This window comes from Micromesistius poutassou (assembly GCF_964030765.1).
Source record: "Micromesistius poutassou genome assembly, chromosome: 15".
NCBI lineage: Eukaryota > Metazoa > Chordata > Actinopteri > Gadiformes > Gadidae > Micromesistius > Micromesistius poutassou.
Genome location: NC_140285.1, coordinates 9,853,380 through 9,872,114, shown reverse-complemented (window position 1 = coordinate 9,872,114; position 18,735 = coordinate 9,853,380). Strand labels below are relative to the sequence as shown.

The 18,735-nt window shown below is 44.4% G+C and overlaps 2 protein-coding genes across 2 annotated transcripts; one reads left to right on the top strand and one right to left on the bottom strand.

Annotated features, from left to right (window-relative positions):
• Positions 1 to 775: 775 nt before the first annotated feature.
• On the bottom strand, positions 776 to 12,185 carry LOC311359577 (transmembrane prolyl 4-hydroxylase-like). The gene is made up of 9 exons (XM_084479628.1): positions 10,994 to 12,185; positions 10,747 to 10,828; positions 4,908 to 5,107; positions 4,586 to 4,676; positions 3,873 to 4,035; positions 3,577 to 3,762; positions 3,108 to 3,198; positions 2,310 to 2,433; positions 776 to 1,794 (listed from the first exon to the last, which is right to left on the bottom strand). Exons 1-9 carry the CDS (start codon positions 11,393 to 11,395, stop codon positions 1,580 to 1,582), a joined length of 1,554 nt encoding a protein of 517 aa, XP_084335754.1. The 5' UTR covers positions 11,396 to 12,185; the 3' UTR covers positions 776 to 1,579.
• Positions 8,604 to 10,260, top strand: LOC311360135 (secreted frizzled-related protein 5; the record flags this gene model as incomplete). The annotated part of the gene is made up of 4 exons (XM_084480234.1): positions 8,604 to 9,033; positions 9,411 to 9,586; positions 9,749 to 9,835; positions 9,941 to 10,260. Exons 1-4 carry the CDS (start codon positions 8,774 to 8,776, stop codon positions 10,258 to 10,260), a joined length of 843 nt encoding a protein of 280 aa, XP_084336360.1. The 5' UTR covers positions 8,604 to 8,773.
• Positions 12,186 to 18,735: the final 6,550 nt, after the last annotated feature.

Sequence of the window (18,735 nt, the reverse complement as noted above, 5' to 3'; positions counted from 1 at the left end):
ATCACGACCCATACCATGAGCTCGCACTGGAACTCGGTTCTAGTTTTAAAAGGCATATGAAACCGAGGCAAATGTTCCTCCAATAACTAAGGGTTAAGTTGGAACGAGCCCTCATTGGTTGAAGAGAGAATCGCCATGGTTATTATTTTTTATATAATTACGGAGAGCAATATATTTCTTAACTGATAGTCTTTTATTCGTTTTTTATATTATGATATTGTAGCCTACTAGCATCAAAGATGCGTGTGTTTATCCTCAACGGATCACGACGACGGACAACCACGAAAGCACTGGCACATCTCCCGAATGAGCGATGTCCACAAAACGAACAGCTCAAGGGTTAGTGATGTATTGTCCTCTTGGAAATGCAAACATTTCTGAGATTAGGAAGCCAAGGGTCTTGCACATTACATTAAGCGACATCTTGTGGAAAACTATATGTATTGACCCCCAATGACAGGTGGACACGATTTACTAATACATTTCACGAAAAAAAGCACATAACGAGCCAATAAAATATTTTTTTAATGCATATTATATAGATGTATTTAAAACAAACGCTGTGTATGCAATAAATAGGAGTTCAGTGCAACAAACAATTTAGTGCAACAGAATCAGAATGTCATACATATAGCATGTACTCTGTAATCATAAATAGTTTTAATAAATAACATTAAAATAAATATACAGATAAATAATCAATAACCAAACAACCAAATAAATACAATTTTATGTGAAAAATCACAATTATGCATAATACCGAATTGCTAACTCCAGACTAAATGTGAGGAAGTAAATTAAATTAAATGTAGTCTGGGCAAAGACATTTTGCCTTGAGTATAGTATAGAAAAAGGTCATTCATAAAACAGTGGAAGTAATATTTTAAACTACTACTCAGACTACTCAGGTACAACATCTCAAACAGTTTCCATTGGAAGAAATTCATACATTAATTGTGATACGATATGGCTCATGTAGGCGTTTATTCTGCCTGATAAAAATCATAACACTTTGGAAAGGTATTGCAATGGAATTAAAATTCAAGTAAAGCTTAATACCTATTCCCTAATGTCTCTAATTACCTGGAAAACCGTGGCAAAGATCATCGGGTTATTATGTATTTTGACTCACCGACTACAAACAAATAATAAAAAAACACAAACTCACAAACTCTCTCTACAGAGTGACCACAGAAACATGACGATTCAGATCCGTTGTGCTGCTGGATGAGGTTACTGGGGCTTCTATTCATTGTTAAGTGGAAAGATTATAAAGCCAAATAAGATGTTGTTCTCGGTTCAATTTCAGCGACCGACTCTCAGAGCCCGCCTGGCTATAGGTCCTAGTGGACTCTCAGAGACCGCCTGGCTATAGGTCCTGGTGGTCTATCAGAGACCGCCTGGCTATAGGTCCTGGTGGACTATCAGAGACCGCCTGGCTATAGGTCCTGGTGGACTCTCAGAGACCACCTGGCTATAGGTCCTGGTGGTCTATCACAGACCGCCTGGCTATAGGTCCTGGTGGACTATCAGAGACCGCCTGGCTATAGGTCCTGGTGGACTCTCGGAGCGCGCCTGGCTATAGGTCCTGGTGGAGCTCACTGTGGGAGAGAGGATGGTAGCTCTCCTCTCGGCCCGATTTGGCTGTCTGTTCGTTGGACACAAGCCGCTGGTAGCGGGCCTGCCGCTGGTGATCCGGGTCCACGTTCACCCAACTGTTGGCCACCCACTTCTCCCCGAGCGTGACCGGGCAGCCCCCGTGGAGGGAGTACTCGTCGACCTCACCCATCCATCCTGACCACAGGAACATAAGATGGGAAAACCGATCAGCTTTTAGTGTTATGGATGAATGAATTGACCAACAACACCAGTACATGAGACCCAAACTGAGCCATGGAGGTTTTGGGTCTCGGTCCACACAGAGGAATATACCAGGTTAGCTAGTTCACAAACACAAGTATCTGAACATGTATGCATTGTGTATGAAAGGTGTACACAAATACATGGGAGAAGGATTTCAAGATTTAAACAAGATGACGAAGATAATTAAGGAAGCATACTGAAATTTCATTCTGATTCCTGTCTTTCCTCTGCATATTATGATCATTCTCAGCCGCAGGGCAATGTCCAAGAGAAGCATCTGCAAAATGACTAAATGCAAATGCACTGGCTATTTCATGAACACAGAACACTCCTGCCAACTCCTAATGGTATTCCCCAATTTTGGCAAATCCACAAATTATTTCCTGGAATAAACACCTGTGGGGGGGGGTGTATGTGTGTGTGTGTGTGTCCGTCGGTGACCTCACCTCGTCCATCGGAGAGGTGGTTGTACCACAGCAGAGCCGTCCCAGCGGTGGGCTTCACCCGGAGGTTCCCCCGTTCACACGTGGCCCTGGTGTCGGTGAGGTCCGTCCCGTCCTGGATCAGTGCCTATGGAGAAAAAAATGAATGAATCGCTAGTAAGCATGTTGAAGATGGTGTGTGTGTGTGTGTGTGTGTGTGTGTGTGTGTGTGTGTGTGTGTGTGTGTGTGTGTGTGTGTGTGTGTGTGTGTCTGTGTCTGTGTGTGTGTGTGTGTGTGTGTGTGTGTGTGAAGCCACATCATCTCACAATGGCACCGGGAGAGATGGCAAAGATGAAAATATAAAAAATATGAATACGAAATAAGATTGAAACTACCCATCCATTATGCCGGATTTACAAGTGTTCAGTAGCCTCGTGAGCTACGTAGTTGGGGGGGCTCTATGTCACCATAGCTTATGTGCACCTTTCAAACAAAGCAACCTTACACAACAGAAGGCCTTAAGGACCATGATTTAACCATGATTTAACCTGATTTAACATGTTGTGGATCATTTCTGCAGGCAGAGAACAACATGGAGTAGATAAAACATGAACTAGCTGAGCAAAACGTCAAATACGTTAATTTGTCAACATCATCTTGAAATGATAGAAGATCCCCACACTGGATCCGTGGAGAGACGTCGTCTCGTTTCCGCTCCAAAAGACAGACCCTCGGATCATGCAGAAGCTCAGGTACCTACAGGGGCTACTCGACACAGAAGATTAACTCACTCTTTAGCCTCAGCACGAAGTGTTACCCACCTCCTGCTCGTAGGTACGATTATCCGCCACTGGAAAGGTGGTCTCCCCTCCTTCCACCACAGAGTTCAGGTACACCATGACGGTGAGGTACCTGCAGAGGAATTCAAAGTGAACAGCTTCCCAACATAGGCTCCTATTTGGCACACACTTTGCATCGTGATTTGCATTAAGTAAATCGACCCGTTTACAATAATGGTTCAGTTGGCTTTATAAAGTAGACTGCCAAGAAGACTCTTATCCCTGGCCTTTAGACTATGCTGCTATACGGACATAGCTATATCTATTTATCTAACTATATATATATTCTATATTTATGCAAGGTAAAGCAAAGAGCACAGATGACAAATCCAATCGTATCGTGAATCATACGTTTTTATTTGTTACCAACAACAGTTCAGCATCAATGTGAATCAAGATCAATGTTGTCACTACAATGAATCCCTCCATTCATTCACGAAAAAAAACCCACCTGCATTTGATCTCCGTGAGAGTGGATGTGTTTCCAGCAAGCCGCGTGTGTGCACAGGTGGTCTCCGAGTGGGCTGGGCTGCTGTCGTGGTGGGCATTGCTAAAGCCCCCTTGCTCGTAGCGGATCACCTGCAGCGGCTCGCTCAGTTCGACCAATGGCGAGGGTAGACGCGCCAGGCGGGTGACCCTGTGCAAACATCAAAACACAGAATATGAGTAGAAGCGCAGCACATAAACAGATTGCTTCAGCTATAACCGGCTGTTTTTAGAGAGCTATTTCTTGATTTTTTGCCATACCTGTTCCTTAGCGAGTGCAGGACGTGGTGGGACCCGGGACCTTGGTACATCCGGGTGTGTTTGCTTCTACGTTGGAAGTGACTCTGGAGGGTGGAGCTACGCTGCTTGGCAGGGTGCTTGAAAATATCGAACACGAGCCTGAAGTCCTCCAGTGTGAGGGCGCCTGTTGGGACAACCAGGAAAATGGACATTTCAACTATTTTGAAATGAGACGGAAGAATCTAAATTAACCTTTGATTGGATGGATGGATGTTAATCCTTACTCCTATTATTAACTTAGATGGAGTAAAAGAGTACAAGATTAACCCTTACAATTACCAAAAAGTAGTAGAGAAGGCAAATTTACCCCCCCCAAAAATTGGTGGTTCTTTGAGGAGTATTGTGCTTTACAGTAGTAGTGACGGACAGCCTCAAATCTTAAACTGTACACTATTACTACTGGTTGATTGGACATCCCCTCTGCGCCCAGCTAAAACAATGGCTGTGGGGGGCCAGTGAAGACCTAGAAGAAAGGAATGTTTATGAATGGAAAAGGGGGCTGGGTTTGACAGGGTGGGGGTTGGTCTGGTGGATTTTAATCAGAGATGATGAGGTGCATCCGGAGCGGGAAGAGGAGAGCCACTGGCATTAGGACAAAACAAACAAACAGCAATTGACTACATACAAAACCCTCACACCCTCCCACACACACAGAGACAGACACACAGACACACCTGCCTGCTGGGCCTCCAGTCCAGTAAGGATTTGCCGCAGGTTGTCAGGGCTCAGCCAAGTCCCATCTTGAGAGCGCGAGTGACTTACAATCTGGAGAACACACATATCAGAGTTACAGTTCAGGGGGTCTACATAGAATCTCTAAATAGATCCCATATTCTCTGCCACATTTCATTTCTCACAAAGCATGCATTTTTCCCGCCTTTGCAATATAATTGTGTAACACACTTGTGTAGCAAGTCATGGCCGACTTTCAATAATTCTATATTCTCTTTGTATGTGTGTGTGTGTGTGTGTGTGTGTGTGTGTGTGTGTGCTTACTTCCTGTTTCTGCAGCAGCCCGTCCTGGTCCAGGTCCAGCAGGCTGAAGACCTCGTCGGTGGTGAGAACCAGGAGGGGCTGGCCTGGCTCCTGTTGCTCCCCGCCACTGGAGGCGGTCGTCTGGCTCTCCGTCAGGCCCTTGAGCTGAGCCAACTGCACCACCACGCGGCACTCCTCCTCCGACAGGAAGCCAGGGATCTCTGACCCAGGAGAGAAACAGGGAAACACAACCTGCAGAGTGAGGATGCGGGCATTCTTCTGCTGCTTAACTATTTAGCAGATGCTTTTAGTCAAAGAGAGCGAGTGAAACCCAGTACCCTTTGGTTCAGAGCCCACTAAGCGGCTTCACTATCCTGGCCAGTTTTTAAAATGTAATTATTGTAGCTAATAATAGTGTGATCATAATATGTATCTAGCAGCAACACTGAGGCGATTGGCTGCTCTGTCTGTCTATTGGTCTGTCTGAGTTAGATTGCTGTGAGTTTTGACTGCAGTACCTCATGACAAAGACATAGTGCTGATAAAAGGCTCCTGTTGGAATGACAACATTGAGCCATCAGTCAACCCGAGATTAGAAAAGAAACCTTGAGAAATCCAATACATCAAAAGGCACGGATATCAAGATAAGATTTGTAACTGACAAAGATTATCCGTCGCTTTACATTCACACAATGGCAATGAGAACATGGCTCCCATAGCAGGTAATAACATCTCTGGTTGAAACTGAAACCAAACTGGGCAAGAAACAGAAATGGAAGTAGAGTGAAATCAATATAACAAATAAAAGAATATAAATATTTGCCCTTTTTTTCTCTGCCATTTTAAGCACATCACATGAGATTCCAAAGGGATCTACATAATTATTTTCATGAGTGACGCATATACACCGAGTGATCGCTAATTGGCTGAGACGATCAAACACTAAATCATCCATAATTAGATTGATCCGGTAAACTAAATAGATGAATTAACAGTTTTTCACATGCTCACATGCTTTTGAGGGTTTGACTAGTGTATTGCTAATCAAGTGATTAGGTTTTGAAAGAAAGCAGTTTAAACCAAAACCGTAACCCAACAGTGTATAACTGCTCCAGTTGTTCATGTAAAAATTATCTATTATCAGTCAATAAGACAAAGCGTATGTTTGATACATTAACATTTATATTTAACAAACTACGGGAACACAAACCCAAGCACTGATGTCCTTCTACACAGCCATTGCTTAGGAGTGCGTTTACATTCAGGCTAAACGCTCAGCACTATGGGCATATTATAGGACTACCGTAACTAGTCTAATAAAACTAGATTTTGCCATGTCTTGCATGAGAATCAACGCAGCAGTTTCCAACACAACAATGTCTTCCCATGACAAATCATTTCACAATTAATCACGAAACAATGACATAAAAACATTACTCCTAACTACTAACGTAATAACTTGCATTCCAATGCGCCTATGCTTCCAAAATGGACACGACCATTGCAATGCTCAAACCCTGTAGACTCAAGGCTCTTCACGGTATCATGTCCTGTTTGAGCCAAGGTTAATTCAGCGGAAACCTTAAGTGATTGTAGACATGGTATTAGGACATAATAAGTACTCTGTGTGTCCCCAGGGAGACATTAGTGGTGTTGCAGGCCTCTTGACACCATTAATAAGCAAGGGTAACCATGTTCAGGGAGCATTCACTTACCCAAGAGACATGATTTGTGGTCGCTTATGCGTTTTCCAGCATTCGGTACTAATTATCATTAACACATAAAGCTGTGAAAACAAAGTCAAGGAAAGCCTCAAAGTCTCCCACTCTACTCTACCCACTGTCACCCTAGTTGCTCACCCAACACCTGGATGAGAATCAGACCTCCTACATCACGTCTTTGTTCTATAAAGATTAATAGGACTTACTCAAAACCACATCTAATATCAAGACCAAGTTCTTTCCATTTCTTTCAACCCAAAACCATCCGTCTCCCCATCTTCTTCTCCCTGATAGGAAGCGACCAGCATGTTGGTGGTCTGCATAACGGGATCCCATGGGCCCTATTCACATCTGCCATTATTCATCTGTGGTGTACGGATCACAAGAGAACAGCTAGTACGTCAGTTCACACCTGGCATTAGAACATGTCTTGAGTTTCCACTTGTGATCAGATCTCTCTTCCCCGCTCTATATGCAAATGAACACGCACAAACACGCACATCATTTCCGTTTTCCCAAAGACCAAATGCGTGGTGGGCTTTAACCGGCTAGAGGCCGCAATGCACTTCCACGTGACTAGTCTGCCAAAAATGAAAGGAAGAAGAAGAAATCAAAACACATACTTGGCAAGTCAAGTCGCCGAAGAAGTTTGACCCACACATAGTATATCTCTATAGACTTTTCGTAATGTTCAGATATTATGGACAAAGCCAGTTTATGTGTTTTGATTTACTTATGGATGACTGGATTGGAGTGCTAATGAGTACGCACTTCTGCTTCCACAAAGGAAGTCAGTTGAGTAGGTAGTCCTTCAATCTGGCCCAGGACACATTCACGTACACACTGTTAAAAGAATACGACCATATGCAGCCTAGACCGCCTCCCAATGTGGTCTGAGCAAGCGGATCTCAATGCGTCCTCAATGCATTTTTGGCGCACTTAGAGCTGAATTTGTGACTGGAACACCCAGACCTATGTTAATGCCCTGTGTGAGCAGGGCCTTGCAGTTTATGTTACAATTAAGTCACACTTTGTTAATTCCCATTGTCAGGCAGACCTCATTACTCTAGAAACCATCCCTCCCGCTCCCTCCCTCTCGCTTCTTCCTTCTCCCCCTGGAAAGGAATTGACCTGCTTGTTTGGCCAGGAAATAAGTCACGGTTCACAGCAGGACAACACAAAAACCTTCACAAGACAAACCCAAGAAACAACACCTGCACAATGGCACGGACGACCCTCTTACTTTATCGAACCCTGCCCCATTCTTTTGTTCTAATCAATATAGTTCCACTGTAATCCCAATACAAAGATCTGCCATTACTGTTCACCAACCTTAGATGTATTATGCAAATATAGATGTAATTTCATCTTTGATCAGAAGTCAAGTAGGAGCAGCTGGTTAGAGAGAAACTGGGGTGGCGATAGCGATACTGTAGCCTGTGGATAGCGGGGGAGGGGAACCAGGACTGAGTTGGGGGGATGTTGCTGGGGACGCCATTGTAACATGCCACTGGCTTACTCACCTCAAAGGGCAGGAAAATGGGTGCAGAAATAATTCCTTAATGATCGCAACACCATAACCTTTATGGGATATCCTATATATACTAGTCTCTCAACAGTCACTCTTATATATATAATATATTAGGGGGGATACCCGGGCTCAAGCACTTCCTTTGTATCCAAACTGTCCTCTTATTGTTGCCCACGCCCCCCATTACCCTTTCCTATGCAAATGTCATCACCGCCCACTATAAATACACCTAATCTGCCGGTCCCTCCCGCATTGTCACAGAGCAGTGTTTCAGAGACTTCAGGATCTTTTTCTCCTTCCCAACTTGTGCTGTCGGGATGACTACTGTGCATCTTCCACATTTCATCTCCAGGAAAACCACACTTTTGACCCACCACCTCCTTCTTCTTCTCCTGCTGCTCATCTGGTCTGGAGGGTCTCTGGGTGGCGCTGGGGCCAGGAGAAGTGCCGAGGGGAGGACAAGGACCGGCTCCAGGGGTGGGAGCAGGTCTGGCGGACATCGACGGGCCAACGCCGGAGCCCACAAAGACACTGGACTCGAGGACGTAGCCGCTTTTAGACCGGGAGCTGGAGAAGGAGTTGGAGGAAAGGAGGCCAGAGCCTGGGGTGAAACAGACTCCACCGCGGCCGATACCATGGGTGGATCTATGACCGCAGGCGGCGGAGGACTATGGGAGCCCCCCAGCTCCTCTCGCTGTGTCCCCATCCCCTCCAGCATGGCCCTGTGCCAGGACATCGGCTATGACACCATGAGGACGCCCAACCTGCTGGCCCACGAGTCTCCCGCCGAGGCCGTGCAGCAGAGCGCCAGCTGGTTGCCCCTTCTTGCGCGGGAGTGCCACTCCGACGCCCGCTTCTTCCTCTGCTCTCTCTTCGCACCCATTTGCCTCGACAGGTGACAGGTTTTGATCTCTTGTTTTTATTTGTTTGATGTAATTACCGTCAGACTGAAGATACTGTATGCCACCCTACCAATGGAAAGGTGCCTTCTATGATTTTAAGAGCGTTTGTGTTATTCAGATCACCAAAAAAGATGGCCTACGTTAAAAGGAAAACAAAAAGCCCACGCTCTTGCTCAAATGTAGCAAAGGAAAAAATATAACATATTGCTCTTCACGGAATATGTGCCAAGCACCCCTGCTGTGTGCAAATCACTCTTCTTTTCCCTAGATACCAGAGCAGTACAGCAAAGCCTTCTCAGTGTGTTGATTTTTAAAACTGAAACGATTCATTGCTGAACACATTCCTTTTGCTTTTGGTTTTGGTTTTCAGGTTTGTATCCCCCTGCCGAAGTTTGTGCGAATCTGTGCGGGACAGCTGTGCACCGATCATGGCCTGCTACGGTTACCCCTGGCCGAGTATTCTGCGCTGTGACCAATTTCCTGCAGACCACCTCATGTGCATCTCATCCATCACAAACACCAGTGTTGAAGCTGGGGGACGCAGAGGTGTGTGACACACACACACACACACACACACACACACACACACACACACACACACACACACACACACACACACACACACACACACACACACACACACACACACACACACACACACACAATAGCATTACTTGATTATCTCATATGGCTGTGAATTGATCTCAGTCCCTCAGGCAAGCTGTCGGGATTGTGAGCTGGAAGTGGCTTCTTCTGCTAAGGATACCTTGGACACATTTTGCACGAGTGACTTTGGTGAGCCGTGCTACATGCACCGTGTTCTTGTGCCACCACTAGCCTGGACTATAAAAGCAAATGACTGGTTTCTCTTCTGCTATGGTCTCTTTATTTCCCCCCTAGTGGTCAAACTGCGTTTGACACGGCTCAAGTTCAGCCCCACGAGTTTGGCCCAGTTCTCCCTGGGCTCCAAGCTGGAGGTTCTGAAGCACGGACCCTTGCTGGGCGGACAGATCCGCTCCCGTATCCAACAGTGGCTGGAGAGAGACGCCACGTGTGTCGGGAACATGTCGCGGCACCAGTCTGCCGGGGGCACCTTCCTGGTGACGGGGACGGTGCACGGCGAGCGCTTGGTGGTCACCAAGGCGTTCGCCTGGCTGAAACGCCACAAGAGCCTGGTGGCCGCCGTGCGCAAATGGAAACGTCACCAGTGCAAGAGCTAAGTGGTGTGTTTAAGCTACAGAAGACAGAGTGAAGAAAAGCGGACATCCCCAGGTCCTGTAAATATGTACGGTCAAAGATATCTTGTGTTTAACTGTGACCGCATCACCACGACCGTCACCTCCTTTGTTCTGATCTTGTTAAGTAACGTCAAAATGTACAAGATGAAGTGAGTCCAAGACAGCGGGTCTTAGATATTATATACTGTAAATTGGGAGCTCATTCCGTGAATGAGGGACAAATTCCAAAGGTTTCCTGAAAATATATTTATCTATATATTACACGTAAATATATATTATAGGCCATTGACAGATTTTGTAATGTTTACCTAAATTGTTGGCATGCCATTCATTCAACAATATTCTACGTATGATATGATCTACGTACGATTTATTTGACATTTGTGGGTGAGTTTATGTTGTATATGTAATGTTAAAGGTGAGTTGTGGAGACATTCTAGAAGAAACCAGTATTTACAATGTCCTTACCAAAGAGCAGAGGCTTCAGGCTGAGAGTTTTCATCTCATGAGTTTTCTCAGGCATAAGAGACACACGTTGAACATGGCCAACCTAAACATGCAGAAGGAAAACAGCATTGACAACATAGTCAGCATCCTTTTTTAGACTACCGATACTGTAAATGCAGAAATGATTACACTTTAACATTGATGTAAGTGGGCAATAATTGATAGAAACTCCAAATACACAACCGCGTAAAAAGTTCAACCCACTCACTCGTATTCCTTCAATGCGGGGGAGACTGTAACTTTGGCGGTATTTGTTCATTTCGAGGACTTGGTCCGGGGGGGCAGAATGGGGTAAGGGGCTTCCATCCTCGCCGACGGTCGCCGAGGAAGACCCGTCCACACTAGCAAGATCCCCCGGGCCGTTGTTGTAGTGGACGTAGAGGAGAAGCGCAATGACATTTAAAATGTAGACATGGAAGAAGACCATGACCACGACGAAATATGCCCGAGAGCACACATTGCTCTTCTGGATATGGAGTCGTTCCCGGGCAGGCAGGGCGGGACGGTACGGGGGCACGTAGGGCGACGAGGCATCGCCGCTACCACCGAAGTCTCCTTCCTCCTCCTCCTCCTCCTCCTCTTGTGCTACATCTTCCTGAGGTTCTCCCATCCTGACAATGTTCCACTGTTATGGACTGACTGGTTTAATAATAATAATAAACGCACCGACTGTAATGCGCTAACGTTCGCTACTTTGGATTAGGGTCATTGTTGTATCATGTGGTTTTCTGAATGCTACAACGTTGGATGTGTATAACGTGAGGACGGTCTATTTTAGCTAACCAATGACAACTGTGCTGATCAAATAGCCTCTCTACGCACTAACACCGCTAACCGCACTGGACAGATGTTATCCCCTTTGTGTTCCTCGGACCACCACCGACGCTCGGAATAATAATCCAAGGACAGGTCGTTATGTTTCGCAGGCGAATTAACGACTCGTTCATCCTCAGTGTTGCCTCGCCTTTCCAGATGTCCGCTGCCCATGACAACCCGCACAACAACACGAAGGCGCCTGCGCCAACGAGAGCTTTTAAAGAGTGGCCTTCCGATACGCAGTCCCCCTAGCGCCCCCTAGCGCCTTGGTGTTTTATTTTATTGTAGAAAGTATGGCAAGCGGTCTTCTGTATTTTTTATTTTATTTGTTCAATTGTATTGCACTTAATTAAGTGCACTTCATCGCACTTAATACACAAATAATTATACGTTACATGAAAAAGGGGGAAGGGGAACAGAGTGGCCTTTCAATTCGTATAATCGCCCAACGCCCCCCAACGGTGTGACATCTTATAGCATAATACACTAAAGTATGGCAAGCTGTTTATATCGTATTAATTGCAAATCACATTAAAATAAAGATACATGACATGACCAAAGGGGAAAGGAGTACACACAACCTGATTGGGAGGTGATACAAATAGTTCTTGTTTCACACACCTCTTTTTATAAAAAAGATGCTGAGTAACCCAAAAACTCCCTTAAGGGGTTCTCGGCTGGTTCCCCTAAATATAAACATAAAGGCATTGAAAATTTTAAATAAACAACACGATACATACAAATTAAAAAAATAACTAAAAGGAGAAAAAATATATAACATGATACAATAGGTAAAGAACTTAAAGAGAACGTGAGACATACAAAATAAATTAAAGAACTAAAAAAAAAAAGATTTTAATCTCCCAGGTTTACTAGAATCATATATACAAACTATATTTCCATATGTTCCGTTTGCTATACATGTTTGCAGTGTTGTGTTTCATTAAACCACGATAGGGATAGATACAACAACCGACTGAACAAAGTCCACGCGGGGGCGGTAAAGACCACGCGGCGGACTCCTGGCGCAGATCTGCTTTGTCATTGAAACACTCAGGGCAAAGAAGGGACGTCCGCTTGTGTCTGTTCAGTGACATTCCGCAAACCAATTAAACAGTATCTTTCCTCATTATTCTTATTAGACTTTATCAAGCAAGCGCCCTCAAGTTCAACCACTTTATTCAAGGCGAACAATAGGCTATGCTATCAAATGGTTAATCATTATTCCATAACACTAAAACTAACATGTTGACGTTAGTTTGGTGCCATAACCAGTACACTAGAAGGCTTGCTGCCATTTCCACCTCAGACACTATCATGATAATACAATGATGAACAAATAGGAAACAATATATAAAAGCATACAAAATATGACACATCAAACAGCTACTGTATGATGTAATATTTCTGTAATAGATTAGTAATACAAGAAGCCATAGGAATTGTATTCCAATGTGCGTTTTAGATGGGGAGCTAAACTTGAATAATGAGTTCAAATGAAACTAATTTGCCATGTGACATTATTCTCTAAAAGCTATCCATCCGACACACACACACACACACACACACACACACACACACACACACACACGAGCACGGACGGACACACGTATTCACACACACACACACACACACACACACACACACACACACACACACACACACACACACACACACACACACACACACACACACACACACACACGAGCACGGACGGACACACGTATACACACTCACACACACACACACACACACACACACAACACACACACACACACACACACACACACACACACACACACACACACACACACACACACACACACACACACACACACCCCTTGCGGTGTTTTCCGGGATCACGCCACCGCTTCCACTTGGGATCCATAGCGATATGGCTGATCACCGGACGGGACGGCGTTGTCAGCATAAGCCAACAAATCATGCAGTAAAGGTCGAAAACAACGAACTCATTGAGAAAGCGGGACATTAGAGCACACCACGTATGTATGGACACGATTTAACCGTTACCAACAGGGCGAAATATTCTGTTAAATAGCCAACTACTTAAACGAACTTGTCGCAGTGGATACAAACGTGCCGGATTACCATACAGAAGTGGAACAATAGTCTCCTGCATCCAAACCTCTCACCAGGTTAGTGCGACTGCTGCAATGGGTCCTATCTCCGCGTACCGCAATGATAATGTAATGACATTGGTGTAAACGGGACCACGGGAGCAGACGGGAAGACATATTTTAAGGTTAGTCTCTTACCTGACCATGCAGGTGTCCCCGTCTTTCTGGTTTGTGGTCTTGGGTCGAGAGAATAAAACATCACAACGTTTGAAACGCTTGCAGAAGCTCCCATCTGTAGGCTACCTCATTAGAAACTCTGAGACGTAGACCCAACACGAACTCCGCAAACATCACGATACGTCAACGCCATCGCAATATGGTAGAGCACACATTTTAGTAGTAGTTTATCCAATGAAGTCTCCTCCCCCGGAGGGGTGCTGTTTAACTTTTGTTTGCGCCGTCCCGACTCTCCTTTCCCGGATGCCTGCACCAGGAAAACACGGGGAGAGGGACGAACCAGAACCGGAGGCCTGACTTCCCCGGTCCCCTGCTCCTCCGATGTATTTTGGCTCATTTGTTCATCAAGACTCAAGAGTACAGTCGAGATTAAATGCGCCTTGTGCTATCAGTCGATTTGTAGGGCTATCAATTCTCCGGATATGTCAGCGATTGAGTAGTTCGCCTACGGGACAGTCCGGTAGTGTTGCAATCTAGTCAAATCATGATTGTAGGCCTATGTATGGATAGATATACGTCCGAAATTGTAAATAAATTCGTTTTCCGTCCATTTTCCCCACTGCGTCATGGCGTATTTTCAGAATACATTATTTCGATTAAGGTTTTACTGATTCCTAGTGAGAATGCTCATCTAAGTCTAAGTTGTAAACGCTACTACTACTATTATTATTATTATTATTATTATTATTAAGAATAATAATTATTATTATTTAAAAGGTCATTGTTGAACTTGGTCTCATCGGCGCAGGTTTATACCCATCATAAGTTGAATTGATTAGGCTAGTAAGGCTTCCACAAGGCTTTAAAGCAATACCATTTATTGTTATGGTTGACACACAGTCCAACCTCTTTCAAATTCTTAACTTATCTTGCAAAGTAGCCAATACAATTGGCTTTGGTGATGCTTGAAAATAGAATTGTATTATTTTTATAGGCATAGCCTACTATAAGCTGCTCCTATTATTTTTTCTTCCTCTCCACATAGGTGTTCACTCACTATCACGTGTAGACTAGGTCTACACAAGTCAGTTAGGAAATGCCAAGGAGGAGCTGAAGGCTCATTAGTGAATAGACTTTGAGTATACAGTACGTGTGTGTGTGTGTGTGTGTGTGTGTGTGTGTGTGTGTGTGTGTGTGTGTGTGTGTGTGTGTGTGTGTGTGTGTGTGTGTGTGTGTGTGTGTGTGTGTGTTTAGAGGATTCTGTAGTGAGGCAGATTTCTGTGTTACTCAATTACTCATGCATCCTCAAGCCTGAGTGGGGCTTGAAGTGGGACTGTCCATTCTATCACTGTGTGTGTGTGTGTGTGTGTGTGTGTGTGTGTGTGTGTGTGTGTGTGTGTGTGTGTGTGTGTGTGTGCGTTCATTTGTGTATGTGTGTGTGTCTGCGTGTGTATGTGTGTGTGTGTGTGTGTGTGTTTGTGTGTGTTTTGTGTGTAATGTGCATTTCACATGAGTAAGACAAAAGTATCTAAAGGTCCTTCGGTTCATTTATTGTTTTACTGCAGAACTAGCCTAGCAAGGCTAACGTGCTGCAGTCCCCTATGTGCAATCAAAGGCCAAACACAGGGACTGTTCGTAGCAAGAACATTAAAGCTCAATGAAAGACACAGGTAGCGGAGAAGAGGCTTCATCTTTTTTTCTTTGCTGTTTTCTCGGAGGAACTGCTGTTCCCGGCCTGGGCCGGTAACCTAGCAACCCCAATGGTGTGTCAGACTGTAAGTTCCTCCTCTGTCCTTCTCAGAGGTGTGTCAGTACCAGCCATCTGACTTCACCACTCTACCTTCATGCCAGTACACACACACACACACACACACACACACACACACACACACACATACACACACACACACACACACACACACACACACACACACACACACAAACACACACAATGACTTTCACTTCCAAGTTTTTTATTCTGTAGCTCTAATTGGAAAATCACAAATGTCAATTTAAGTGAAGCAAAGCAATGTATTGACCACATAGCTATTACATCTGTGCACCAATCAGCTTTTAAGTGACAGAAGTCTGTAGAATGTTATATCCTCGGTTGATTTACAGCAGACGTCATTGTGCAAATTCTGCTCAGTACTTGTGGGAATTGCCTGCCAGAGACTAGGCTAGCTATTAGTTCCCGGTTAGCTGTTTGTCTTCTGTTAGCTGTAGTGATCTGGTAGATTTCTTGGGAAAAGTTTAGCCTGTCTGGGCCAATTTGTCTCTGGTTGTCTGTGGTTAAGGGTTATCTGTTTATTTCACACACTGTATGGGTTAGTTGTAGGTGGATGATGGTTATCTGATGTTACCTAGTCGTTGGGGTCTGGTTAGCTGGTATGTATTGTTATCTTTTTGGTATATGTTTATTTCTTGGGGTATGTCTTTGTTTTGGCGTCTAGTTTAGTTTAGTTTATTTGTGGGGCATGGTTATCATCTGGGGTCTGTTTATTTCTTGAGTTATCTGTTGTTACCAGGTTAGGTATTGTTAGCTGTATCAATCTTCTCCCCGACACTTGAGTAACCCACAGGCCCTCCACAATGCCAAGTCCATTTGCACGAGGCATTTGGTAACCAGTACACACACAATTAAATGCATGCAAACACACACACACACACACACACACACACACACATACGGGCGTGCACAAAAGGGTAAAAAAAACCTTTTCAATATCTATGGGTGCTATAACCATGTAACTAATATTTTCTTGAATGCAATTTATTTATAATGTAGGTGAAGAAAATGTAAAACAAAGTAGGCACAATATTCCAAATAACCTTTAATAATAATATAATAACAATACAACTTTAACATAGAAATGCCCTATTGAGTTGCTATCCATTAACCTAGTTTCTACCTTAAATAATTTTGTAACTTTATTTGATGATAATAATATTCTGTTTAGCAATTATTAAGAAGAAGGACATTTATAGATTTGATAAATATAGAAACTCAACCTGTCCCCCCTGAAGAGACACTGTAATGAGATTCATATTGTGTTGTTCTTCATGCTAATTCAATACAGAGAGGAGAGAGACTGTGAAATTACTCATTATGGTGTGTGTGTGTGTGTGTGTGTGTTTGTGTGTGCACTACCAACAGACCCTATGCAGCAATGCACACTCTCGGCTGCGTGAGTGGTTGGCCACTCCAGCACCTGTTTATCCTAGTAATACGGTCTAAGCAGTGTGTTATTCCGTAGCGTCTCCCAAGTCATTTGCTCCTGTTAAATTCCTGGATGACTCCGAGGTCAGGGCTGCTTTTCTAGCTAGGGCTGCGTTTCTAGCTTCAAACCACGACGAAGTAGGGTAGGGGGACGGTATGCAAATGTTGGGGGAGGGAGATGTGTTCTCCACTGATAATCCACACTTAACGGATAGTCGCAAGACCGAAACGAATGAAACCCCCCCTAACCCCCCTTCCCTCATATCCCCCCCTCCACATATGTTCGTCTCTTCTGCATAGTCCCTTATCTCTTGAGTTATGTCTGTAACGGCGGTGGGGGCCACAGTCTGTGGTCCGCCTCAACGTTCACCAACACAGAGACAACAGGGTGAGCCTATAAAATAGGTTTCAGTGCTCATCCTCTCAAAACGTAGAGAACCCAAGAGCCCAGCTGTGCTGAGCAGGAAGAGTCGGGGGGTTTTGAACCCTTGCTCGTCTTTAATGGGCCCGCGAGGCTGAGGCACTGAAAGGATGAATGGCTTTTGTTAGAACCTCCAAGATTGGACACAAAGAGCAAGGCGTGGGGGTGTGTGTGTGTGTGTATATGTGTGTGTGTGTGTGTGTGTGTGTGTGTGCAAATGTGTGTGTGTGTGTGTGTGTGTGTGTATGTGCATTCATGGCGTGCACGTCAGCTGCCTCGCCCCGCAGGGTTAGATAGATGGAGAGGGATGTTGACTTGAGACAGAAATATCCTGCCATGCAGGGCTCCTCCTCCAGCCAGAGGAGGCACACTGGGAACCGGGAGCACCAGGACTCAGGCACAAGCACAGCCACGCATGCCAATACACTCACATACCAAGTGGGTGCTAAACACCGGTAGTGGATGAGGTGTCATTACACACACACACACACACACACACACACACACATACTAACACTGTTAAGCTCTTTTGGTACCTTGAAAAGCGCTATATAAATGCAGTCAATTATTAGGTGTCAAGCACCAAAGGTGTTGTTTGCCTATTGTTATTGCAGATTTCTTTATTATTATTATTATTATTATTTTTATACAGGGAGAGCCGATAACACACACAGGATCACACATACGCGCACAAAGTGACATTTTAAATTGAGATTTGTGTATCATACCAAAATATGACTAATATTGATAGTACAGTGACATAATAGAACCAATAGACATTACTGTTGACAAGTATGGCAGTGCTACTACGGTGGATGTACCAAGGTGGCTGTTGTTTACCAAGCATATGTCAACTTTCAAGTATTGCAACTTTGAGATCGGTATGCCATTCCTTAAAAATTAAGAATGTGATATGCACCAACTCCAGTCGGGCCAGTTTGGTTGTCGAATAAAATCATATAGGTTTAGACAAAAGCATTGTATGCATCAAGATGTTTGAAATGGTCTAGTCTCCACATTTAAACAACGACAATATTTGAAATGAGGGTTTATTGTCTTTTCTGAAAAACACACACACACACACACACAAGTATTGTATACTGTCAAATGATATATCCAGATGTATCTCTCTGAGACATGCTACGTGTTGTTGTCACCAGCAAATTGAAGCTTCAGTTTCCACACCACCAACTCAAAATAAAAAGCCACGGGAAGAATGAATTATTGTCATGTGTCAA